Source organism: Chroicocephalus ridibundus, chromosome 5 (assembly GCF_963924245.1).
Source record: "Chroicocephalus ridibundus chromosome 5, bChrRid1.1, whole genome shotgun sequence".
NCBI classification, from domain to species: domain Eukaryota; kingdom Metazoa; phylum Chordata; class Aves; order Charadriiformes; family Laridae; genus Chroicocephalus; species Chroicocephalus ridibundus.
In genome coordinates this window covers 29,289,124-29,316,070 of record NC_086288.1, presented here as the reverse complement: position 1 = coordinate 29,316,070, position 26,947 = coordinate 29,289,124, and the positions used below count along the sequence as shown (strand labels likewise).

Below are 26,947 nucleotides of genomic sequence, written 5' to 3'. Positions count from 1 at the left end.
CTTTAGCAATGACTTTGTCCCCCCCCTAACATATGGACAGCCCTAAGTCTTCCTAAAATCTGCTATAATTAGCTTTCTTTTTCATTTCCATCTGAACTTATCCCAAAAATCCTTATCAGTCTCCAATTCTGTGACTCTTTCTTTCTGTTTCTATTATGCTAACCATACTGTCACCCTCCTACTCCTCCTGTTTCCACTCCCAAAACTTACCCTGACTGACAAGAGCTACAAACTGCATTATAAGCAAAATTCATCAGCAAATTCTTACTTAGAAAAATCCCAGGCCATCCAAAAAACCTCTCAACACAGATTGTGGCCGGCAGGAGGAGCAGGGAAGGCAGCAGGAGGCTCTATAGCTGGTGAGGAAGCTAGACTTGGATAACAAATCTGGGAGAGAGGGGTGGCTCTTCAAGCTCGGGGCTACAGGAATAGTGCTAACAGCACCGGAGAATGCTGACTTCAAAGAATGTACCCAGTACAAGCATTCTCAATGCCAAGCAACAGCATATGAGAAAGGATCAAAGGAGCTGTGGAGGGAAAAAACCTTACAGAGAGTTAGGCAGGCGTTCAGAAAGGGAGGAGCAGCATGGATCTCATAGTCAGAGAGTCAAGTTACAGAAGAGTGTCACATTTACTAGAGGTTTCCTGGATCCAGGTTTACTGGACAGCCAGCTGCTCTCTGTGACGCTGATACTGAAGTGCTGACCATTTTGCTAAGCAGGTTATTCACCTGAAACATACTGTAAAGGTATGAGCTCTCAAAGGACTATATTACTATCACTGTAAGTAACTGCAGAAAGCATCTGTAACAAAAATGCTGGCTTAAGAGACAAGATAAATATAAGGAGCATGCCTCTTCTTTGCTTTGTAACTTTTTATCTGCATAGTAAAAACAGAACTGGAAACAGAGTAGCTTCCACAGAAGAACAGAGGCTTCTATGATGGGCTGCAATACCCACAAAAATACTACACAAGGACAGAAAGAGGTAGCGGGAACAGTTGGTAGACATCCCTGCAGACTGGAATGGAGCAACACACGGTACAAAGTATAAGCCTTGGGATACAAACCTGAACAGAAGGAAACACACGCTCTCAGCTACATTTGCAGTTGTGCTTTGCATACAGTATTTTACATGGATCTCACTTCCAAGCTTCAAAATTCCAGATCAAGTTAAAAACATAAGTCTCATCTTACACCTTGTCAGTTTTTGTAGCATCAAATACTTCACACATACACATATTCCACGTGCCATTTTAACATGGCAATGCAGGCACCGAACTGCCTGTGGAAATACAGAGACGCCATCCCAAGAGAGAAAGAGTATAAATACATAAGTAAAAAGCAACAAGCAGATCCTCCTGTTAACGATGATGCCAATCTCTCACCACCAGAGGGCCCATTTAACTAAAACACTGCAAAGCCTGACGAGGCAGTTCAGAAGGAGTTTCTTCTTCTACAGGACTTTACAAATTCCCACCTATCAAAAGTAGTCTCACAGGGACCAGCCAGGTCCCACACTCTCATCTGGTGAGCCCCATACTGTACTCTGCCAGCTTCAACTTCTGCACCCGGGGGAGAACCCAGAGGCCAGAACAACCAGATCAAAACAGAAAGGGTGAACAATTACACAGTTGCACAAAACAATAAGGCAGATGTACTCACAGCAAAATACAAAAACCTCAGTGCAAATGTCCTTCTCACCTCCACAAAATGAGATTTAAGAGGCAGCTTGATTCTGTCCACCTTATTCATGCCAAGTAGCACCTCCCTTGAAAACTGTCTTTTTGGATTTAGGTTGTAAGCTATTAGGGTTACAATATACACCAGAGCCCTAATTACAAATTTAAAGGCACCTCCACTTTTGGTGGTGGTGGAGTTGTGTTTATTTTCCTGCCCAAAAGCCTTAAACAAAATACTGCTATAGTATAATATTTACCTTAAAAAGGGTCTCTGTGTTAAGAGTCTTTTAGCTGCAATTTTAAAATGTTTTTAAAGGGCGAGGAAAGACAACCTCACAAAAAATGAAATCTCACCAACTAAATTAAGAGTGAAATCAGGAGCCTAGAAGTCTGGCACAAGAAATATGCACAAGACCATAAAGCAGATAAATAAAAGCCTCAACGTAAGTGATACAATTTATACCCAGTACTCAAACCTGTAGAAGACAGCCTCCAGAAGTGCTGACACTAGAGGTCAGTATAAGATTATTGCAGAAAAACTCCAGTAGAAAGCTACAGCTATCATAACTTTTGATGAACAACATATAAAGTCCTATTCTTGTCTATAATAAAGTAACATATAAAGTTAAAACATGTAAAGTCTTACATATACATGGAGTTTGATAATTTTTAATTCCAGTAATGTACCATATTCTCCTCCACATTTAAATAATCTTTATTATCATGCGAATACATACCTCATCAATCAATGGCATTTTCAGAAAATAAAGCTATTATCAAGCAATGTGTTATATAATAAAATAAACTTGAAATAAAGCAAGGTAAGATAAAATTTCCATAAAGGTCTAAGTAGGCTCCATTTTGCATGTATTTTTGTTTAATGACACTGAAAGATAATTTAATAGTAAAACTGAAAGTTTAAAAGGAGTGGGATTCAAGACTTGGTTCAGCAATTGTATACTTCAATCAGAACCAGGAAACCAGGTAAAAATACAGTTATGAAAGCTCAGCAGATGGAGTACTGCTGATACCAAATGAGGCCAGTCTACAGATGCCTAAGCAGTTACTGCTGAACGAAGCTGTACAAAGAGGTGAAAACATCACATACATTTATCCTCCCCTGGGATAAAACACATGGGATAGTTTCTAACATTTTACTCACTTATAAATTAAGCCGGGAAACAAGACCAGGATGGTAAGAACGTCAAAATTACTCATGGGACAAGTCAACAGACTAGGAGGTGCACTTCTAAGTGGCTAAGACACCATCCTTTACACTTAACCATATCTGAAGTATTTGAAGGTCAGGGCAATTACTGTATGCCAAAGGCAACTTGGTTCAAGAAATATCAACATAATAAAATAAGATTTAGGCATCTGCACTACAGTGCACACTTTGAGGGTTCAAATTCTGAATATCGCAGATATTCTGTATTCTATAATATTCTGAATATTCTATAATAATGTCATTATTTTGTGATTTAAAACTTACCATGATTGACAGCTAACACTTTCCGACTGTTCATCTTCACAAAGTTTCCAAGAGGGAGCTGTGCATGACTGATTCCCTGCTCTACAGCTTTTTTGTAAGTAATTCCCTGTGGGAAAGACACCAAAACAGCTGGACTGAGAATCACCAATTCTAATCAGTGCATACAGATTACTACAAGTATCATTTTCCAACAAGTTTTGCCAGGGCTGCCATGAACTTACTTTAGAATGTATTTACAAAAAGAAACTTACGCCGGTTAGACACTACCTGCTTCAAGGCCTACTTTTGGAAAAGTCACTACTTTGATTATATGTCACACTGTGATGTACGGTCAAAAGGATCGTAAATAAAACTTGTTCATGCAGCTGCAGCTCTAGAACATGTCAGCCATAGCCTGTTTTAAAGGCGAGTTTGTGCTTAAATGCAAAGCTACTCAGATTGCAATAACCGGGTTATTTTTTTGAGAGGAAGAGTAAAGGATAAAGAAATTTTGTTTGCTTTTTTAAACCTGGCAAATCCTGTGCCCAAGACCGGCAAGAAAACCCCTTTGAAACTGAGTAAACACTTTATACCATAATGACTATACAAAGGATCTGCTTTAGCTCCCTCCTCGTCTTTAACTGTGGACTAACTGCTCAAGTATCATTTGGTAAGGCTTAAGATCCATCTCTTTTTTTAGCATCACATTGCAATATTAAATACGTCACCAGAAATTACACAGGAGCGTATTTGAAGAAAAGCAGTAACAGTGCTTTAATTTCCGAACTGAATTCTCTATGACATTCCACGTCCACATAGCACAATCCCATGTACAGGTATGGAACCAGATCCCTGAGGCATGTGTGTTACTTAGCCAAGTTCTCATGACAAGCAAACTTATTAAAAAAGGACATCCAAGATTCGAGCGCTGTTCTTCATCTATATTTGGGCACATGCACATACAAGAGCATGCACACACACACAACTGCATGAACAGAAACCAAACCCTTCTGTCTGAAAATATGGCCCTCAGTAAGCTGAGCAGTGTTATTAATTCCATTCCTATATTTAAAATGAAAAGATAAAATCCTAAAAAGCTCAGCATGTCTGCACTCTGGAACACAAGACACTGCTACCACCAGAAGTTTTTTTTTCCCCTATTTCTTAAAATTTTTTTTGAAATAAGTCTTTTTTGAATAAGTTTTCTTGTTATTTGTTTTTGTTAGTTTACACATGAACAGCATCAACATCAAGTACAGTGCCAAAAAAAAAAAAAAAGAGCTGTAAAGAAATGGACCCACAGTTTACCTTGTGGTGATTGTGATCCACCAGTCCTCCAATCACATAGGCTTTCTTCTCATCAAGTTCACTGAGAACGTCCGGGGAATCTGAGGTAAGATATACCAAGTCTTCTTTCTTTATTAGCTCACTATAGTGTTCTGTCCTAATTTGGATATCCTGAAAAAAAGGTAGTTAAAAGAAGTTAGATTGAACTGCTAAATTACTGGGCAAGCTTTACAGACCCAAGATGGAACCAGCAAAACTAAATCCAATAGTATGCAGGCATTCCACATCCCTCATTCATGTTTACATACATAGCACAGTGCAGACTGATTTCTGCATGAATAATCCACAGTCCCTACAGCACTGACTTGTAAAAATCATCAGGAAATTTTCTGCAACACCAAAAGAACTTTACAAATCCTGAAGTTCTTGTGATTCCCTTCCAATGTTACCATATTTCTCATAGTGATCAAAATAATCTTGAAGTCCACCTTTCTAAAAATGTGAAACTAGAAGTAAATGCTTAGTTAACATTACTTGTTTCTTAAGAGGGCTTTATGCTATGCTTTTGTAAAGCAGCTATTGCACAAGACATGCTGAAAGTAGAACTGTTTTTATGTACACAAACTGGTCTTCATTTGAAGTTGCTGGAATACTGGTTTATCAGGGAGTCGTAAAGAAAACCAACATGAATTTGACCACGAGACAAGGTACTTTTCTGAAGAACACTTCAGTGTTGAGAGGTAACATAATGGAAGTGAAGGTGCACATCAGAGAATCGCATCATGACTTCAAAGTCTTATTTTCCGCCAAGAAATAAAAAAGAGCACTGTCAAGACAGAAGACTGTCAGAAATGCCTAAATCGAGTAGTCTTGCTTAGTCTATCAGAGGATAGAGCCTGTTCAATAAAAACAGGAGAATATGTGTGGAATTTCTCAAGGGAAAAAAAAAAGCTAGATTCAAGACAAGAAGTCTTCAGCTATTTAAGTTAAATTAATTAAAAACACAAAGAGCCACACTATTTCTAATACGCTATTGCTCTGATCTCAAAAAAACCCACATGGAACAAGCACAGATCCTTCACAACAACCAACCTAGTTAGCAACTATAACCACAACCCCTTTATACAGAAATACTCAATTATTCACCTTCCAGTTTACCCATCCTTTGTCATTTTCATTCATGTTGCTCTTCAACTGTCCTCCATGGCTGGTCAAGTAAAACTTTGAAAAGAACAAACACAAGATACAAAATACTGAAATGTTAATGTGCCAGTCTGTTTCCTCTCTGTACAAGATTTTTTCTACCCTTAACTATTAGTTAAAACTCTTAATCATTTTTTAGCTGAAAGTGGTACTAAGACCATATTCATACAGGTAATGACACATTTAAAAGAGAAATATGCACTTACAGTCACTTTTTTTAAAAAAATCTGTTACAGATAAAACTGAGTATCAACAGTATTTTAGTGGCACGCCAGTATCTGGCACTCTTCAGCTGCATGCACGTACTTTTTCATATATACAGGGATTGTAATTTTCTTATGAAAAAGAGGCAGCTTAAATATTTTTTTCCACTTGGGCCACAGCTGCCTTTCTCATATGCTTTGTACATGGCAATACAGTCAGGGCGGAGTTTGCTTAAACATACCTGCACAGGATGAAATGCTTTGCGGTTTTCTGCATAACATCTCTGAATTTGCTTGTGCAGCTTCTTAACATCCTGTATACAACACAATTTGTTTTTACATAGTCCTTCGAACAGACCACCACAACATGCTTTACCATGAGCCACTCAGAAGCTAAAGAAAGAAAAAGGAAGCTTTTAACTGGCAAAAGTGACTACTGAGAGAGCATGGACATCAGACCCTGAGAGAAAAACTGGCCATTGTGAAGGGATTAATGCTGACAAGGAAACATGAACATCTTCCACAAAAGTGTATTTAGACATCTCTACACGTGCTCGATTCATAAACCCAGCACGGGTTTATGAATGGCAGGTCCTGTTTGACTAACCTGATCTCCTATGACAAGGTGACCCACTTAGGGGATAAGGTAAAGGCTGTGGGTGTTGTCTACCAAGACATTAGCAAGCCTTTGACACTGTTTCCCACAGCATTCTCCTGGAGAAACTGGCTGCTCCTTGCTTGGACAGGCATAGTCTTCTCTGGATTAAAACCTGGTTGGATGACCGGGCCCAAAGAGTTGTGGTGAATGGAATTAAATCCAGTTGGTGGCTGGTCACAGGGCTCTGCACTGGGGCCAGTTGTGTTTAATATCTCTATCATCTATCTGGATAAGGGGATCAAGTGAACCCTCGTAAGTTTGCAGACGACACCAAGTTGGGCAGGAGTGTTGATCTGCTTGAGGGTCGGAAGGCTCTACAGAGGCATCTGGACAGGCTGGATCAATGGGCTGAGGCCAGTGGTATGAGGTGCAACAAGGCCAAGTGCCAGGTCCCACACTTGGGTCACAACACCCCATTGCAACGCTACAGGCTTGGGGAAGAGTGGATGGAAAGGTGCCCGGCGGAAGAGGCCCTGGGGGTGTTGCTTGATAGACGGCCAAATATGAGCTGTCAGTGTGCCCAGGTGGCCAAGGCGACCAGTAGCATCCTGGCTTGTATCAAGAATACTGTGGCCAGCAAGACTAGGGAAGTGATCGTCCCCCTGTACTTGGCACTGGTGAGGCCGCACCTCGAGTACTGTGTCCAGTTTGGGGCCTCTCACTACAAGAAAGACGTTGAGGTGCTGGAGCACGTCCAGAGAAGGGCAAACAAAGCTGGTGAAGGGTCTAGAGCACAAGGGTCTAGAGCTTACAAGGAGCGGCTGAGGGAGCTGGGGTTGTTTAGTCTGGAGAACAGGTGGCTGAGGGGAGACCTTATTGCTCTCTACAACTGCCTGAAAGGAGGCTGTAGCGAGGTGGGGGTCTGTCTCTTCTCCCCAGTCACAAGTGATAGGACAAGAGGAAATGGCCTCAGGTTGCACCAGGGAAGGTTTAGATTGGATACTGGGAAAAATTTATTCCGCACAAGGGTTGTCAAGCATTGGAACAGGCTGCCCAGGGAAGTGGCTGAATCACCATCCCTAGGGGTATTTAAAAGCTGTGTAGATGTGGTGCTGAGGGACATGGTTTAGTGGTGGACTTGGCAGTGCTAGGTTAACGATTGTACTTGATGATCTTAAAGGTCTTTTCCAACCTAAATGATTCTATGACTGATTTGCATTATTCTAAGAAACAAACAAAAATCACTGGAATTTAATTATGTGTAATAACATACTCAAAATTAATCTGAAGAATGAAGCAAATTTATCACTGTGACAATACTCGGTCTTTCACCCATGGAAAAATCCTGAGAATATGCTGCTTATATTTAAGAAAATTAAATATGCATAATTAACCTGAAGAACCCCAGAATAATGCAAATAATTTAGTGTCCGTCTCTGGCATTTTGACCTGACAATTTGGACAACAGTTAACTAGTACTACCTGAAATGCAGCAGACTTACTTTTAAACCAATTATGTTTTCTGTAAGGTACATTACATAGCTCTGTTCTCAGTGCCCCAAAAGCAGTGTTTTGTAAATATAACTGGTTCCCATTTTAAAATGAAACATCATTATATTGCTTTGAGTCATGTAGTGCTTTGAGAGTATTTTGGTATCCCAAAGGATTTCAAATAAACTAGACTTTATCACTACAATATTGCAATGCAAGTTCTTACAGACACTAGCAAAGGCATATAATTAAGCCTATCGCTAAATGCCACAACCATCTTCACTTACAGCTTCACTCTTCCTAAACACCTGCAGAAGTACCAGGTTTTATATCAGGCTTAACAGGGGCTCTGCCTGACCAAGGAAGCAAACGCATTTTATAAAGGACAAAGCCTAGCAGGAAACACCCTGTCAGCATCTCCAAAACTATCAAGGTGGTCTTCTGGTCTCTTCTGAGGCACTGCTGAAGGGCTCCTCAGGGAACCAAGTTCCAAAATGCCAACTGGAGCTTCCAAAAATTTTGTGGTGAGAGGCACTAGCCTCCATCAGTGCTATACATGCTCTGCATTACACTCAACGAGCTGCAAGATGGGCTTTGCAAAAGCTTGTATTCAAGCAGTCTTGCAGGGCACTGAAGTCCCTGGCACAGCAGAAGGGGGTCAGGGTAACAGAGAGGGGAGAGGTCTGACTCAGAAACCAAAGGCCACACTCTTACAGGAGGCTGCAGATTAACATACTTTCCTCACAGGGTTAAAGCTGTTTTGATCTTAAAACACCACACCAATCACCTTGATCAGTGGTTGGGTGTCATGCTGATCTTTCTCATAATTACCTATCGTGCGATCATTTCACCTGTTCTTTTCACCCATTCTAAAATTTTAGAGACAGCCTGAACAGTGTCCTCCTGTCCTAACTGCCTCTCATGTGACTAAGAGAAAAAGGCCAGTATCCTCATAATGCTCAAAATTCTCATTTCCACAAATAGTTACCAACACAGTTGGGAGCCTCAGGCCCACTTTGAAAGAGAAAGTAACTGGATGTGGCATCTACAGCCCCTCTAGCAAAGCATTTTGGGGCAGACTGCATCTAACTTCATGGTGAACAGAAGACACAAACTGTTTCTGTATTCCTGTTTTGGGAATATAACTTACTGCATATCCATGAAGGCAAACAAAATCTTTGGCAAGCTTATAGAAAGGTACATTCCAAACCCTAAAAAATTCAGCAACTGATGTAAGCAGGTCTGGGAGATCTTAAACGTGCTAACTGTCCTCTGAAAGCTGTTCTCCAGTCTTTGTGCTCTGACATTGCATCGACGCTGCCACTGGAGAACCTTTCAACATTTGTTTGTGATGGGTAAGTTTCTTTTACCTTTAGCACCATCAAATCATCAAAGCTGCAGTCCACAATGAGACGAAGTGTACTAGGAACAACTTCCCTTCGCATACGCTTTCTGTCATTCCCTTCGTTATTGGAGTCCAATTTTGACTGACGTTCTAGTTTTCTCTTCTGTCGTTTTTCTTTTCGTTTCTGCCTAAATAAACAAACAAACAAATCTTCAAAAAAGTACTGTCAGATCTGCTGAGGTGCATGTTACGCACATAAATGCATACTTCTACGATCAGGGTAGTTGTCCCAAGACTGTGTTGGCTTAAACATCGCCATTTGTGCTAGGCTGGTACCAGCATGAAACACATACTCTGCCTCCGTGAAGTTCTGTATATACCTACAGACATCTGACACAAATTTAGTGAAGTCAACAGTGAGAGTCTCATGGATTTAAGGGTGCTCTGAGTCACATCTCGTAACAGAAACAACCAAAAAGATGGTGCAAATTGCAGCATCAGAATCAGCATGTGGAAGGCAATTTACCTCCCGTTTCACTAAAGTGTTTTTCAAAAGGCTTCTGAAGCAATTGTTTCTTCCCCCAATCCCCCGACGAGTGCAGACAGTTGGGAGATCAATTTTCAGAGACAGCAACCTTAACAGCCACTGCGTTGGGAAGGAAGACTTCACATCAGCAAGACAAGGATAAACCACAATCAGCCCATTTGCAGATACGCTTTCTCCCAACAACAGAATAATACAGAAGCTCACCATCTTCCAAAACTAATTTAACAGACTGTAAGTCAACATAACTTATAGCACAGCATTTCATGTATCAAAAGAAATTTTTTTTATTCACTGCCTTTGTAAGATTCACCAAGTCTGACAGCACAAGGGAAAGAGTGTGTAGCCCATTCAGAAAGGAACTAGGGCACATGTTATTTCTCTGTTCTCACAAGCCAAAAACATGCAAGTTTGAATCCCTCCTGATATCCTCTTCCGGTTGAGGAACACTTCTAGTATGAAGAGAGGATGCTTACCTTTATAACTTCTTCATATGTTGATGGAGTAGCCTATGACTACTGCTTTAAACCTGGCACAGGAGAAAACTTGTTCAACTGCCTTGATTTGCTAAAGCAATTTATGCACAAATTCTGCTGACATATCATTATTATTAGCACTAACTACTACACACGATCCTAGGAAACCCGTTTTGCAAACCATACCTCCGTAGATCTTTCTGTTCTTCCCACTGTTTCTGCCTCAATAGTTTCTTCCTTTGCCTCTTGGACATGGCTGCAAGGCACTCTTCCTTGTCTGAGCCTGCCTTCTGTCTCTCTACTGGATTGTCACTTAACTTCACCTCTCCTTCCACATCAGGGGACATGGTATTTTCCGTTGGCACCTCTGGACTTTCTCTTGGCGTTTCTGACGACATTAGCTTTTGGCCGGGTTTACTGACTTCTCAACACGTGATAAATATGTCATTAAAAGCGAGCTTTTTCCTCACCAGTTCTGTAAGAAAAAAAACCAATAGTATGAGTGTTGTTAACAAGTTCAAGTAGAATGAATATCACTCTATACCTACCATAAACCTGAATAAAGAAAAAAATAGAAGACATGGCCTGTTTTTAAGGCTAGGTTAGTGTTTCCGCAAACAGTAACATATGAAATACTGGAGAGATTATAACCTGTATACAGATCACATCTAAAACTCTGCCTGCTACACCTGCAGCTATCCAACAGTTTCCAATTAAAAGCTTTATGAAAACACAACTGCATAAAAGCAGGGAATCATACTGGGTTAAAGATAAAAGAAAAAACCATCAGCAGTACTGTTATGTGTACACAAACTGAAAAAACCAAAGAGATATCCTGTAACGTAACTATGGCAGCATGTTAGAGAAATAGAATTTTAAAGAGACTAAAGCCATTTTGCGGGGGGGGGGGGGGGAAAACCGTGTGAACAACCTGCACCCCTTCAAAATTAATTTTTATTTCTTCTGAAAACCAAAGACTCTGGCCAAAACACTGCAAGTAAGGGGATGAACAGACACAAGTGTTACTCAGCAAAACGTTCCGTGTTCAAATCAACAATTATACCCTCTCCTTTTCAATGGTAAGTATTTTTCTCGTACTAGTTAACTCCTCTGTGCTTAACAGCCGCACGGTTTTCTAAAGGTAACTACTTCACCAGAGAACACGGCACCTACAGAGCCAACATGCAGAAAAAACTCCCCCAGTCCCCCGGCTTCTTCAGGAAGAGAAGAGCCGAAAACACACAAAACACCAGAAAACCAGAAGTGTTTTTGCCGTCACACTCCGATTTCCCTGCCGGGGGGGCGCTGAGACACAAGGCCCGGGGGAGCGGAGGTGGCTCGTAGGTGCCCAACGGCCCGGCCCCGCGTGGGGGGGGGACTGTGCAACCGCCTCAACGCCCAGGCCCCGCCGATACCGAGCTCTACACATACACCTGCCCCTGTGTATATATAGGCACGTATACATCTACATATATACACGTATCTATGTATACACACGTTATATATAGAGCAACACACACGCGTTATTTCTGCTCAAGCGCCGAGGTACCTCGTAACTCGACAGGATCGGCCACTCCCGCACACAAGGGCCCGGAGGCCGATGACCGTGACCGCCCCTCCCACAGCCGGCAGCCGGGCGCGGGGAGGGGGAGTGCGAGGCTCCCTAGGCCGTTGGGAGGCGGCCATTTTCCCCTCTCTTCCCCCTGAGGGAAGCCGACCCCAAGCACACACACCCTCCCCTGCCCCCCCCAATACACCAAGGGGTAACGGACGTGGGGCGGGGGGGCTGTAACATACCCGCGAGCCGCCCCACGCGCCGGGCCGGGGATGGGGCGGGAGGAGGAGGAACCCACCGCCCCCCGCGCGCGCACCTCCCCCCTACGCACGCGTGCGCGCGCGCGCACGACTTCAAATCCCGGCGAGCAACGGGCGGCAGTCACGCGGCGCTCACGGAGACCGCCCCGGCGCTGAGGGGCGTGTCCGATATAAAGTATCGCGTTGCGTCACGATAAGCCTTTCCCGCCCCGCTACCGCCTGCCTGTTGCTTGAGGGGCGTACACGGGGGTTGTGTGGAGCGGCGGGGAGCGGCCGTCCTTCTGGCCCCGCTGGGCGGCGGGGCTGCGCCCCCGACTGCTGTGTTCTGTGTCCGCACTGGTTTCACGGGCAGCAGCTTCCAGTCGAAAAAAAAAACCACAACACAACCCCCAAAAAATACAACCGTAACGAATGCACTTGAAGATCAGTCATGGTTTGGGGTGGGTTTCTCATTTTCACGCCGCTGCTTATGACAGTCACTGACGGGCCGAGGTTGGCTGTCGGTGGCCACTCGGGGTCGGGGTGGAGGTGGGTGCCTGGACTGGCCTCAGGGGCCTTTGGGGCCCGGCCTTGCAGGCAGGGAGACAGGGGAGCACACTGCTTGGAAATCAGCCCCTGCTGCGACTTACAGGGAAAGCCGTGCTCCTCCTCCCTTATGGCTGCCGTGGCTCCACAGGATTAAGAGGAGCGAAAAGTAAGAAAACCTTATTTTTATCTGATGGTTTTGATGACACTGCTGAGTTCACGCAGGGGACAGCGAGGTATTTTTAAGTTGGTGACATTCCTCAGAGCAGATTTCTCGCTCCAGAGGTCCCCCAGCAATGCCGTGTTCCCACTGCCCCTTAAAAAGGGGTGCGCGCCTTCACGCTTCAAAGGCCAACACCAATTAGCTTTTTAAACTCTAGTGTCAACGAAGGGCAGCGTTCTTTTGCCTTCAGATAACTTCATGAACAAATGCTGCCCTGGTACAGAATTTGATTCTGGAGACGGGGATTATATTATATGAGAAAAATGTATTTTGGGCAGCCTAAATATGTAGATATCTGTTCGCCCCTGGTTAATGAGACACATAAAGTTAGCAAACATAAGAGTGCATGCTACCATAATATCCTTTTCATCTGCATCGATGTTTATCTCAAGTTTCATTCGTTCCAGATATACACACTCTTTCAGTTTTAGTGCTGGTTTCAGGTTTACTATGGCTATGTTAAAATCACAAAACTGTGTGCTGTCACTATAGTAAGACACTGACCTTTAACTGCTGTTGGTATTTAATATTTGCTGTAATATTTGATCTCGTTTGTGATTCCTATTCCCTGCATTACTTTAAAAATAGCTGGATTTGCATTTGCTTTTGCTAGCATCTATTTAAAACCTCACTTGTGTTACTATTCATATCTAGCTTTACACATCAGCATCACAAAAGTCCAAATGTGCCACTGTCCCTGTGAAGAATCCTTTGGTTTCCTTTGGTCATTAAAAGGTTGCAGATCAGTTACTGATAGAAGCCCATCTGCTTGCTTGCTCTTTTAAAAAAACCAAAAAGTCATCTAACAAATTCACCTAATATTCAGATGTACTTTTTCTTAGAATGCAGCAAACGCTTACGCATTTTGATTTATAAATCTGTTTTTTTCATATTGGGCTTTCTAAAGCGTCAGTGTTGCTAACCCAGATCCCTACGTCCTCAAACACCGATACAGGATAATGCAATGTTTTATGAACTCTGCCAAGTGGTGACAAAGCAAAATGAAAACCTGAGCAGTTGCAAATATTGAGAAAGAGCTGTCTGACTGGATTTCATTATTTTGATAGAGCCATAACATGACTTTTCAAGATGCTCGTTCAAATGGTGAGTTCCCCCCAGCAACAGAACAAACTCAACGCCCCATAGTTGAAAGCTGTATATTGAAGCATTCTGTACAAGCAGCACTGCTGGTCAAGAGGCAGAGTGTGGCGAGAGGAAAAAAGATACTCAGTGGAGGCTTGGGTGTGGACACAGACATCAGTCTCTGTGGTCCAGGTCTGATTGCAGCACTCCTGAGGCGAGGCTTGGGATGTGAGTGACACGCACAACTCACCTTTAGCCAGTGGCTTGGCTATGCATCTCCCTCCCCCCACCCCCTGCGGCAGAAAGAGGGGGTGGTGGGGCATCTTATCCACCAAAACAGCAGGAGCTGGGGCACAAAGGCACCCATCTGAAGGGCAAAGATGGACTTGGGTACTTTGATGCGCGTAGCTGAAAGTTTGTGTTGAAAACCAAGATCTTCACACTGTCACTTGTGAAGACAGAAACATTCCATTGACCTCAGAAGATGTGAGGAAATCTCATTAGTTTTATTAGGTTGTATAAAGATATGAGACTTATAGTTTGGACTCTGGAAAATGTGCAGCAACAGTAGTACTTTGACCCCAGTACATATGCCAGCATGGCGTGAAGCGTACATTAGGGGCTGATCCTCAACCTCTGCGTGTAATGGACTTTGGTGGGCACAATGCTTCTTTCACTGGCGTAATTTGACTTCAGGGAAGTCACTGCTCATTTACTCTGGGCATAACTGACGTGAAGCTCAGGCCTCCTGGTTTTAAGCTGTTTGAAGAATATACCAAGTATGCATTATAGGTATGTATATAGGTATATGTATGTATATGCACGTGGAAATATATGTACGCTATTTCTCTGCATCATGGCTACATTCTTAGTTCTATAATTGGCCCTACTACATTGGTGTCCAAAGAGAGAATGCTGATTTAACTCAGCAGGGGATCTGGCCTCTGATATTCTAGTGTCTAAGGGAGGCCTTTTTGTAAATAACTTCATTTCATAGAAGAAATACATCTCCTCTGTCCCCAGAGCATAAAAGGACAATTTCTTTTCTCCAGATTTCAGACCAACATCAAGTGCTCACCGTGAGTGAAATGTGAATGTTGCATTTCCAGATCAGGATCCTTACCTCTGGTCTCTCTCTAGTCAGAGTTAGTTTTTGCACACAAATAGTGTCCTTATTTTTTTCAAAAAAAGCTCAGAAAGCCTGGCAAGCTCCTCGTTCACCAAATGCAGAAAGAGGATCAGCTGGAGTCCTCTGCCTCAGTCCCTTGAATTCAGGAGCATGTTACAGCCTGCACTGGGGAAGCAGCACAAATAACAGCAAACTGGGGAGCATCAGTAGCAGTCCCCAGGGTTTCCTACTAATCTCCTCCCTCCCGCATGCATGCACATACAACATGCGAAGAGCTCCAGAGGGACTTCCACAAGGTGCAGAGAGATGAGCCTGAGCAAGGGGCGTTTGCATGGATAGACCTGTTGCTTCTCACTGCTGGGCAACATTTGACATCCATAGTGCTTAGCTTCTCTTCTACCACAAGGCAACAGGGGCAGCATTTATACCACCCAAGGTGAAGACTGTTCTCACCTTACAATCCCTTACTAATACAGAGGAGCTGGTGGCAGAAATGTCCCATTGGGAACAGCTGAATGCAGCCTGTGGTGGCACTGGTTCAGTCAGGATGCTCGTAGCTCACAGTCTTGTTAAAGCAACCTCTGGAAAGTGGAGTGGAGGAGTGTGGTGACGGCTCATGGGTGGGCCTCTTCAAGCAGGACCAGATCCTCCCTCCCCGCAGAGCCAGGGAAGCTTCACATGCCAGGGGAGAGTGTGTCCCCTCGCAGACTGTGACAGCCAGGGGGTGACCTACTGCCCCGCCATCACCTGAAGGACAAGGGGTCCTTTAGCAAGCCCTGTGGCCATGAGGCTTAGTGCAAGATGACCTGGGATTTACTCTCAGAGGAAACGGGGAAGCGCGTGAGCTAGTCAGCTGGGGGCTTATCAGGGGAGGCGGTGAAGTGAGCGTGAGAAAAGGGGAAAATAGGGGTGAAAAGGAGGGCCTGGTTTGCCCTGCTCCCAGACCTAGCCATGCAGGTACTCTTTGCCGAGGTGGGACGGAATGGCAAGTTTATCTCATCCTTTCAGCCTCTAACATCTGCCAGTGCAACGATGGACCCGGGGCTCCTGAAACAAAGAGAATTTGGTAGGATACAATGTAGCAGGAGCTGACATTGCATCTGAGTCTCCGTAACAAAGTAGCATCACTTTTTGGGATGGCACTGATAAATCCCATGTACTTCTGCTTCCAGGAAGACCCTTAAAAAGCATCTGCCTCTGGGGTTGCTCCAAGAGATGGTACGAGACAGTGGTCAGGGTCTGTCCCCTGGCAGCAACAGAGCCAAACACCCTTTCGTTCAGACAGAGGAGGAGCGGTGGGTTCTGCCAGGCCTGGAGAGGGGCTTCCCCGCTCAGAAATGTGGCAGTGTGGGCTTAGCATTCAAAAATGAAAGCTGAGGCAATCGATAAAATGGGGTAGAAACCACCAGTTACCTTAGTTCTTAATAATTAACTGGAAGTCCTTTGATGAACTTAGTACCTGAGTGTGGAATTTGGAATCTGACCTTTACTACATCTAGATAAACAGTGTGGCCGACCCGGCAGTGCTCTCTGCAAGCGCCCCTCCACTCTCAGCAGCTCACTTCTTGGAGGCTCTCACACTTCATGCTGCAGTCAGGAGCTCGGGGGAGTCCAGCATGATTCTTCTTACTGTGCTGTTCCTTTGCATCATTTCCACCTACTCAGCCTCTGTTAAAGGTAGGTCTGTGCCGGACTCGGCTCAGCAAAGGCATAACCAGTGTGTGTATGCAGATCTGTTTTGCAGCAAAAACGATCATCTTTACTTGTTTGTCTTTGAGTAATGCAAAATACATTCAGTAATTACAAAGGCTTAAGTGCTTGTAGCATTCATGTCGGCAGAGGGGATGGAAGAGACAATGTTTTCAGGTGCACAGGACCAGCGACATGAGCCAGGAGACTGGGGATCTTGACCTTGCTTAGTCAGGACACGCTGTGGGAGCACTGACTTGAAAGGGACTATGCTCAAAACTTAAACACACAGAAGTGCTCTGGTGGAGCACAGCCAGGAAGTGCTCAGGGCTCTCCAGGTTTCAGCTTCTGAGCAGTTGACTGAGCTACCACTGAAGTCAGTAACAAGCATCCCATTAATTTCATGGGGAGCTTGCTCTGCAATAAGTCATGAAAAGCTGGATGTCTGCACAAGCCCTGGGAGCAGGGCTTTACTGAGGTGTCTTGACAAAGGTCAAGGGTATGAAATTTGGAGAGTGCCCACTTCAGCAGTGCCAGCGTATGAAGCAAGGAAAGGTGTCTTTTCTAGTGGACCTTCATGTACAATTTGACATTAAATTTAGAGGAGCAGCAACCTTAAAACATGAGCTGACACCTAGTTTTTCGTTTAATAAGGATGTCCTCATCATAAGGAGGAGGAGCAGGTTGGGGCACACCATCCTAGGTTAAACTGTTAAAAAGGCTGTAGAGGTGCTCTTATGGGTGCCTTTTCCTCCTCCCTGCAGGGGATCCAGGACACTGTATCTATCTATGTAAGCACAGAGCAACAATCTTCCTCCCTACCTCCATACCCCCTTACGACAGGAGTTATAAAGCAGAGAAGTTTGCAGGCAGTTCTTCTACCCATGAGTGTATTTCACAAAACTGCTAAGTAACGTTTATGGCTAGAAACCAACATGCTGCTGTCAGCTTTTCCCATCTTCTTCTTAATTTCAATTAAGCAAAGATCCTTCTTGATGTGAAATAATATTTGCTTGTCACTTTACATCCCCGAGGTACGGAGCAGGTATTTTCTCATTAGTTAGTCCTCCCTTCAGCTCTGGCAGGTCTCATCTCTCTCTTGTGCAGAGAGATTGAGAGCTAAATTACTGGCCCAAAAGCCGCTTAGTGCCTCAGTGACAGAGCTGGGATTAGGATAAGTGTTTTACCTTTCCACCAGGGCCATGCTTCTTTTTGGAAATATTGAAGGAATACTCTTTTCTTTTAAGTCATCTATATCAGCACACATGAAACTTTCCTACTGCAGTTTCACTTGAAAAATATTTTCAAAGTGGATGGGTCTTGCATTTTAAAGCTATCCGGTATCAGAAACAGCAGCAAATATAATTTATGAAGGTAGAGCCAGCAAGTAGTTAGAGACGCAAATGCTGTGCATGCCATATGTATTAATAAAAGGCACAGGACTTGACAGCTGTCTCTACTTATGCAGTGTAACCTTCTGTATTATACAGTATCATGATTTAATTATAGACTTGGCATGTTACCCTTAATGACAGACACTTAACATTACTAGTCAAACTATATGTTATGTACTCCACCTCGAAGGCAGGCACTTCTGACCCTAAGAGAGCATGGCCGATTGCAGTCTTTATGTCCATCTCTCCTCCCTTCTTGGTCAGTGGGACAAGTGCTGCATCATTTGCTCATCTGTTTCCTTCAGGAGGGAACAGCTCTTTTGTGTGTGGGGAGAAGCCCATGCCAAAAGGGAGGAAGAGGGAAGGAACTGTTGCAAAAAGGAAAAAAAGATCTATGGGTTGAGTGGTGTGAAAAGGAAGAGGATAGGTGAAAGGTAATTTTAACTGAAAAGAGAGAGGGAGCAAAACCACAAACATCCACCGTAACTAATAAGGCATGTCTCTCATCACCCAGATCATTTTTCTTGGATATGTTTTCCCCCCACCTTAATCTTTAGGTGGGATTGTGTCACCCTCTGTGTTTAGAAAGCACCTAGTGGGTGGCACTTGTAAAATCTCAGCTGATATTAAATCATTAGCGCTGCCATTTCTGCTGCAAATGAAGGACGTTTCAAACCAGGAAGCGACCCGCTCCGTGGTACTGCAAGGAACCAGGGGTGTCTCTGAAAGGTGCAGCCATCTCTGGGCAGGCACTGAGCACCCTCCGCTCTCAAGGGCAACGTAGCTGCAAAGCTGATAGGAGTGTGGGGAATTAGGGAAGTGGCTAGGAAATTCACAGTAAACCTGAAGGAATGCCTCTTGGTGACTTTTTTTTTTGAAGCAGACACACAAGACATGCAAAACTGGAAGATCCCCGTCGTGCCAACATTAATGCTTCAGCCTCCCTGCAAAAAAATCAATAGTCACAGCTTTGAGCTCTCACATGCAAACAGGCTGCTTTCCCCTGGGTTACCAAACTTGCTGTGCCACATCTCCAGCTGGCGTAAAGCATAAGTCAGTTTAGTTCTGCGTAGCTTTGCCAATTTACGCAACTTGCAGATGAGACTTGGTGGGGTCACTGTTTTCCTCAGGAAAAGGTTCTTTGAAGCTTACCTTGATCTACTGCTGTGACATCTGTGTGAACAGGGGAAGGAAGTGAGCAAAACCTTAAAAAGGGGTTTTGGACTTTTTGAGAACTGCAGAATATACCCGTATATATCCAACAGCCATGTTGGAAATACACTGTCCACCTATCTAATTGGATTTAAAATTTGAAATTTATTCAGCAGAGGGATAAATAAATAACTCAGGGACATGACATACATTGTGATAGCCTGTTGATTCTCTGCAAGGGACTTTGGACACACTGATGACATTACAGCATGCTTAAGAATTTTTCTGAGATGTTTTGATAGATTTTTCTTCCTTTCCCCACCCCTCCCCAACTTGTCATAAGACTGAGATGCATTTCCCTGAGGACAGCACTTTGCTTTTCTTAGATTAACTCTGTTGTGAAGTATTTGTTTCTGTTTTGCACCTCTTGAACTCGATGAAGAAATTCCCAATGGATTCAGTGGTGCAGCATTCGGGTCCGAGAGGCTAGTGCTGTGCTGCTTACAGATAGCACCTAAGGTCACTGTATGTGTATTTACTTTGCGGATGTAACAGCACTTTGTGTACAGCCAGCTTCTCCTCCCTTCTCTTCTCCTCCCTTCTCCTTCCCTTCCCTCTACAAACTGACTTAATCAGTTTTTCTTGTGTGGAAGAGACCTTTGTAGCCATTTGCACCAGAGGAGGGATGCCCTTGGAAGCAGTGAAAAGGGATGTTATGTATACCCTTCATGACAAAACATTTAAAGGGTATTGAAGAAGAAATTAATTTTCCTTAGCCACAGATTTTAGGAGCACGGTCTTAATTCCTATGCCTAAGGCTGGGTAGAGAGTTGTGACTCTGGTGCCGCACATTCATCACATGGCTGGCTGTGAGAGAAGAGAAAGAGAAGATAGGAAAGGGTGTGGTAGTAAGTAGTTTTATAAAGGAAATATAAAAGCCATTTGTATACTACAGATTTTATTTACACTAACAAGAGTGCAGCTGAATCCCTAGGGAACAGTCTGAGTTGCTAATGCAGATGGAAATGGCACCATGAATTGGGTATGCAAATTGCATTTATGCTCAAATTTGCCTTTATATCCCTTAATATATATCAATTAACAGGCAAAGCACAGCTGCAGAGACAATTATTTGGCTTAAAGAACAAGGGCTTAATTATTTAATCTAAAAAATATTTTCACAATGTCTTCACTACATTCGTGTCACCCCTGGGCAAGGCTCTTGATGGAAAGATTCCCAATAAACATGCAAGAGATGCAGAAATCAATTTCTGTTGGCTCCAACAAATTATGTCAGTGCATTTCAAATTGCTAAGCACACAAACTGCATGATTAATTACAGTATTTTGAATTGCAAATCATTTTGGATTAATTTCTAATGCTTATTTTGAGTTGCAAATCATTTTGGATTAATTTCTAATGCTAATATATCCAAAGTAAAGAATTTTACTTTCTTTAATTTAAGTGTAAGCTAGAACAAAGGATTTTGTGGACATTCTTACCTTAAGTATATGAGATTAGTCTCAACTTAATCACAAAAAAACCCCAGCTGCTCTAGTGGGACAGCCTCTGTTATCAAGGGTAGCGATCAGTCCCAGAAATCTTTCATTGGCAATTAAATTTTTTATTTTTCTAAAGGTGTTTTTTAGAGAAAATGGCAGATTATGTTAGTTGGTCAGTTCTAAAATGCTGTTTGTTTTTGCTTTCCAAACAGGGCACACTACTGGACCAAGCTTAAATAATGACAAGCTATATCAATTTGCTTACTCAGCCGAAGTGTATGTTGATCGGGTGAAAGCATCACTGCAGAAAAGTGCAGGCTACCGGATTTCTTCTGGTGTGGATGTCAACCTCTTATGGAGAAATCCTGACAATGATGATGACCAGTTGATCAAAGTTATGGTAATTAATGCCATCAGACAACTTAAAACATGACCAATCTTTTATGCATTTATCTAACTGCTAATTTAACCCTGAAGAATTTGTTTTCAGAAGATGAGCTAAATCATTTATTCCTCTCTAAGCTCATCAATTAAAACCAGCTTTTTTGATATGCTGATTCCTATAGATAACATCACCAGCCAGAACTTTAGAATATCTCCTATATTTTGAAATTGCTTCATATGGCTTCTCTAGCTTCAAACAAATGGTGTGCAAGCTCCTATGTGAGGTTGCTTGAAGCCCTTGGTTGTAGCTGCAAATCGTGACATTTGCTAAATACAAACTGGGTTTGGTACTTAGCTTTATGGTGAGTTTTTCTGCCACTTATTTCCCCAGCGGTGAGTGCTGGTTTCTTTTGAAAACATAGACATAGTAATCATGGAAGATTAATGATCAGAACCGGAAATGAAGAAATAAAAAAGATGTATTAGGTAATTTAGTCTATCCAGCCTACCCCAGGCCAATGCTAGACTGCTCTCTACATGAATTTTCTTCTTACGATGCTTTTACTTTGCTAGATAAGAGATGTTCAAGTTGAAAATGTGAATGAACGTCCAGCTGCTAAAAACATCTTCAAAGGAAAAAGCACAGAGAAGATCATCGGGAAAGAATACCTGGCAGCTTTACAGAGGCCAATAGTTCTTGAGCTAGTCCGTGGAAAAGTAAGACTCTATGTTTTAAAATTGAATCCTTGAGGAAATCTGAGACAAATCTTTTCTTACAGGCTTGGAGAATTTACCAATTCACTATCCTCTCAGTGTTCTTAATATGCCATCATCTCCTATCTTTCTGTACAAAATACAATAGTTTAGAACAGACTGTAATTTACCTGTACAAGAGGCCGCTTCAGCCTGTCCCACCACAGGAGCCCCCATGTCCAATTGTAGCTCTCAGACTCCCAGTCTTGCTCAGAAAGGGAATCAAGTAAACCCATTTTGCCCTCTTTTTTCCTGAGGAGCTGCTCACTTGCCCTCTTGCACTCAGTCTACTGCTCTGGCCAGGGAGTGGCAAAGCTTGAGCCATGCCTGCTGCTGCCTCCTCCCCACGCTTCTTCACCCTATTCTTCACCAGCTTGTGGCCGGGAGCATTAGGCCAAGAGCCTCGCTCTCTCCTCCACAGCCCAAGCAAGTGAGCAGGTGAGATGTGGGCAGAGGGGCAGTGAGAAAGGAGGAAGGTAGAAGGTCACACTCCCTTTTCTCTTCTGCAGAGCAGAGTGAGGGCTGTGACACCCTATCCTGGCAGGTTCTTTACCTCCTGCTGTAAATAGGCACTGAGCACATACCCTGGCCGCCAGCTCAGCCTACTGAATTGCAGCTGCTATCAGGCCTGCTCAGTAACTTTCAGACTCAGCCTTGTCATCAGTTTTACACAACATAAAAAGAAACAGGACAGCACTGTCTCCCAGCTGTACACATCCCTAAGTGAGGACAGAGGTATCAGAAGAACTCAGTCAAAATACATCTGCTCCTAACACATTAACCAGTTCACCCACTAAGTCTGAGATGTAGTATTAAAAACTTGGGCTTTTTCTCAGGTAATAGGGTCCGTACAGTCCTTTTATGATTTCTCTGTGGTGTGATACTTTCATCCCTGGCACAGTGATTTCACTTTCCAGGGTTGCCCTGAGATAACACGCTGATTGTACTTATAATTCCTGAAAAAAAAAATGCACTTTTAAAGCACCTTGAATGCAAAGTGGAGGTGCAAAGTCTTGTTACCAGAGGAGAGGCTTAAGCACAACAGTTGACCCAGGAAGTGCAAAGGTTGTGATGTGTTTGACACGTCATTTAAGTCATTCTAACTATGATTTACTTATGATTCATTCTGAGTTTTTGCAATCTGTGATTAAAATGCAGCAGATATTATGCCCCCTGTGGGGAGGGATTATTTGAGGATTATGCAGAAAAATGAGTCAGTTTTGAAATTATGTAACATTTCACATTTCCCTTCTAAATTCTTTCTAATTAACAGGAAAGATGCACACTGCACTGAGACTGTACAATGGTACAGCTGAAGCCTGAAACATGTTTGTACTGTTATCAGCAGACCCTACAGCCCCTGGAGTTTGCTTAAATAAGGGCAATAGGCCAAAGTCAGCTTCCAGATCAGAAAAAAAGTAAAGGGAGTTTTTTTAGAGAGGATTCTCACTGTTCCTTTGTCATTTAACCAGATTTGTTATGTACTCGTCTTTTATTCCTACAGGTCAAAAACTTCTACTCGTATGAAAATGAACCTGGTTTTACTCAAAATATTAAGAGAGGTCTGGCTAGCCTTTTCCAACTACAGCTGCACTCTGGCGCTGCCCGTGAGGTACGATGCTATATGGAGCAAGATAATGATCATCAGAGAAAGAGGCAGAGCGCAGTCTGCTCTGGAAGGCAGACCTGTGGCTCCCACTGACTTCAGAAGGAATGAACTGTGACACAAATCAGCCCTTTGATCGCATTTAAGGTTGGGGATGTAAAGATAGTCTTCAGAATATTTGGTGACACAAGTCAAGTTGCTGTAATTAACACAAAGAATTGATGAAATCCATTTGATTTAAAATGCTCTTACCAATTTAGCAGAATCTGGTAATATATGAACTTAAACCAGGTCACTATAAAAGAGATTATACTGATGTCTAAATTTGGTTGATTCCTAACCTAAGTTCAACGGATTAGGCCATTTTAAATCAGAGTATCCACACAAAGTTAGAAATGGTTTAGCCTCATCCATTTAACTTGCGTTACATTTATATCTGTCCACATGAGCAAAGCTGGAATTTAACTCAAATTTTGTAAGTATAGTGACAACTGCCAGGTGTTTCCTAACTTTTTTTGTTTAAACAAACATTTTTACTTTCCTTCATAGCTCTCTAATGAAAAGTACGCCTGCCTGTTCAAAGCAGATAGTTAGAAACACTGATACCTTCAAAACTGGTAAATAAACCCAAACAGTGCAGCATTCTGTGTAAAAGATTCCAACAGTGAAGAAAATGTCTCATCTCTGAAAAGTGTCCCAGGATCACAAAGATAAATTCAAGCAATTGTCCTAATCTAACTCTTTTTTTCAAGGTGGACATATCTGGTAACTGCAATACTACTTACCATGTGCGGCAAGATCAAGTGACTAAAATAAAAGCCCTGGACTCCTGTGAAATAGAAAACCAAGGATTTACCAGCCACAACCAGGTATGATTTCTTTAGCAAAATAAAATCTGTTCTGCCTGTTTAAAAATACAATCTTAATGGCTGTTACTCATTTTCTCATAAGTCCTTTCTTGCATTACAGAAAGCAAATTCTACGTGTAGATTTTGTAGTATTACTAGTAGAAATTCCATATGTGTTATCCATGGGGAGACCAGGGAATGGATTCTCCTCTTGTGCAAACCACCTTGGCTCAGCTGACATTAAGTGCAACACACAAATTCTCATAATTTTTGAATCTCATCCAGAATATATTTTAGTTTCTATGCAGACTTACAACACACTTATCCTGGCTGTACTGAATTTTTAATCAATGTGAGGCTTTTTTTTCTTTGTAGTAAAACACTATATACAGTCACAGTCAGAGTGACATCAGTAACCTTTTTTCCAGCTGCTAAATCTCAGCATTTAGTCACACAATAAATGCCGGGCAAGATGCTGACTCCTGAATGGACCCTTGTCAAGCTTGCCTGAAAGGTCAAAGGCGCCTTGTCAAGCTTGCTTGAAAAGTCAAATGCTTCCCTAATGCACAGGTGTAACGTAGGAGATATGCTGTAGAGGTAACTGAAGCCCTTAGTGGTCCCTCACTACTAGTAAATGCCTTTCTAAGTGGTTACTACTGAGCACAGGCTGGAGACATGCTGAAGGCACTGGGATTCTTCCCATCAAAAACTGACCTTTCTCGGGTCAGAGAAGTACAAAGGTAGCACACACTCTCTTAATAAACTAGCTTAATGCTATGACTGAGTTCCTGGTTTTCACACTGGCCACAAAGGCTTTGTCTTCTTCACAAATGGATCAAGTGCTGTGGCTGGCTTTGCTTCCCAGGTGTGACCACCACAATCTTATTTACAGAACATTGCCCAGGAAAGGCTTCTCATCTTATTTGAAAGGCAATCTTAACTAAATGTAGTACTGGGCATTTTCTCAGCTACAGTCTGCTCATAACTTCGTCCCATCCTCTCCCCTCTTTTGTTTCTGGTATCTATTGAATTTGAAACATATGGTGCAGAAATGAGTGACTTCTTGTTGCAGAAGGAATTCTTCAGAACCTGGAAGATCCTGGTTTGTAAGCTTAGCTTGAGATGTTGTCAACCCACATGCACCTTCCACATTTGGCTGTATTTTGTTGTGAGTTTTGCTCCAGTGTGGAACTGTGAACTCTTTTCCTATTCTGTTACTCATTGATTTTTCTGGTTTATTTTTTAATTATTTTCAGATTTTAGGTGTGACTACAAAAGCCACATCTGCTACAATTTATGTGCTGGAAGACAGTTTCATTAAATCCGTTAAGGCAGAAGAAAATTATGTTTTTCTTCTGAATTCCCGACGAAAAACAGGTGCCAAAATAGTTTCAAAGTAAGTGGGGCAATTTGACTGTCGTTGATAGTAGCAGGACTAGTGGTTCAAGTCAGGTTATACGTGTATGTCTCATAGCATCAAGATCTAAGGCTCTAAACTCTCCAGGTAAGGACTTAGGTCTCTTTTGTATCTGTACCATATCTAGTCCAACTTTGATTAAGGGCTCTACCATACTGCAAATGATAATGACATTTGTAAGAAATTGAATGGAAACAGCTGAAATTGGCCAAAACGTTTTAAGCAATGCCTTACTTCTGTAGGTGTTCCGTTTCTGTGTCCTCTCATTTCTTAAGAAATATTTCAAATGGATCTCCATTTCTGAAAGTTCAGAAGTGTAGAAAACAAAATCTGCATAGAAAGGAAACAACAGTGAAACCTCGATCTGTGTTAGACTCCAGACTCTAAAACACTGAAAGTTTAGAGATATACAGGTTAAATGATTCAGGCATCTCCTTAGTATTACAATATTAAAAAAAAAAAAAAAGTACATTCAAAATCTCATTTTCCAGATCTTCTTATGAAAAAATATATGAAACATTTCATAATGCATATGGTTACTGAAGGCTGTTTACCAAGTGCTATAAATCCGTACTTCAGAAAGTCTGTTATGTAGGTATTTTATACCACATACCTCTAGCAGCAATTCTGCTGGTATCAGATACTTCTGTTACCTTAAAAAAGGCCATAGAATTGCCACGTTCTGAACATTTTAAAATGAAACTTCAGGAAGTCTGTGTTCTGTATTTTGGTCTGTGGAGGGTTTTCTGTTTCCTTTTGCTGTGATTTCTGCATTTCTGCTCTAATGGTTGAGTTCTAAGAGTGTCTTCAATGTATGGATACACAGGCAGAGACTGGAACTGAAGTCAGTACAAGCTGGCCCTGGACTGATCGCTGGGAAGCAAGTCGCTAGTGTTATCAAGACCTTGGACTCCAGTTACGTTGCCGTGACACTAGTAGCAGAGCCAGCCAAAGCTGAATGCAGAAAGTGCCCTTCAGTAAGTAAACACAGGCTCATCGGACGTCAGGGCGGTTAGCTGAGCAGAACAAGCGTGAAAGAAGTTTCTGTCCAAGCAACCTACTAGGAGAGGGCTACCATAGCAATATAAAATATGCCCTGGAGTGGGGAGCATTGTAGTGATGCAAAGGC

The 26,947-nt window shown here is 42.6% G+C and overlaps 2 protein-coding genes across 10 annotated transcripts in view; one reads left to right on the top strand and one right to left on the bottom strand.

The window, feature by feature from the left end:
• Positions 1-12,217, bottom strand: part of TRMT10A (tRNA methyltransferase 10A) — a 31,546-nt gene extending 19,329 nt beyond the window's left edge. For 5 of the 9 annotated variants that reach the window (XR_010071139.1, XR_010071140.1, XR_010071138.1 and 2 more), the window contains exons 1-7: positions 11,848-12,033; positions 10,485-10,773; positions 9,304-9,466; positions 6,087-6,158; positions 5,585-5,659; positions 4,460-4,609; positions 3,173-3,278 (exon numbers count right to left, since the gene is read on the bottom strand). Coding sequence is in view for 4 of the 9 variants with exons in the window: in XM_063335383.1 (XP_063191453.1) it covers positions 3,173-3,278; positions 4,460-4,609; positions 5,585-5,659; positions 6,087-6,158; positions 9,304-9,466; positions 10,485-10,696 (778 nt within the window). In the remaining 5 variants the exon portion in view is untranslated. Of the gene's footprint in view, positions 1-3,172; positions 3,279-4,459; positions 4,610-5,584; positions 5,660-6,086; positions 6,159-9,303; positions 9,467-10,484; positions 10,774-11,847; positions 12,040-12,095 lie in introns of those variants that run through there. The other 4 variants (XR_010071142.1, XM_063335384.1, XM_063335385.1 and 1 more) reach the window with 4 other exon arrangements.
• Positions 12,218-16,571: 4,354 nt separating this feature from the next.
• Positions 16,572-26,947, top strand: part of MTTP (microsomal triglyceride transfer protein) — a 28,356-nt gene continuing 17,980 nt past the window's right edge. The window contains exons 1-7 of the mRNA XM_063337034.1: positions 16,572-16,750; positions 21,023-21,210; positions 21,768-21,911; positions 23,452-23,559; positions 24,306-24,422; positions 25,658-25,797; positions 26,645-26,795. Coding sequence (XP_063193104.1) covers positions 16,690-16,750; positions 21,023-21,210; positions 21,768-21,911; positions 23,452-23,559; positions 24,306-24,422; positions 25,658-25,797; positions 26,645-26,795 — 909 coding nt within the window. The 5' untranslated portion in view covers positions 16,572-16,689. The remainder of the gene's footprint in view (positions 16,751-21,022; positions 21,211-21,767; positions 21,912-23,451; positions 23,560-24,305; positions 24,423-25,657; positions 25,798-26,644; positions 26,796-26,947) is intronic.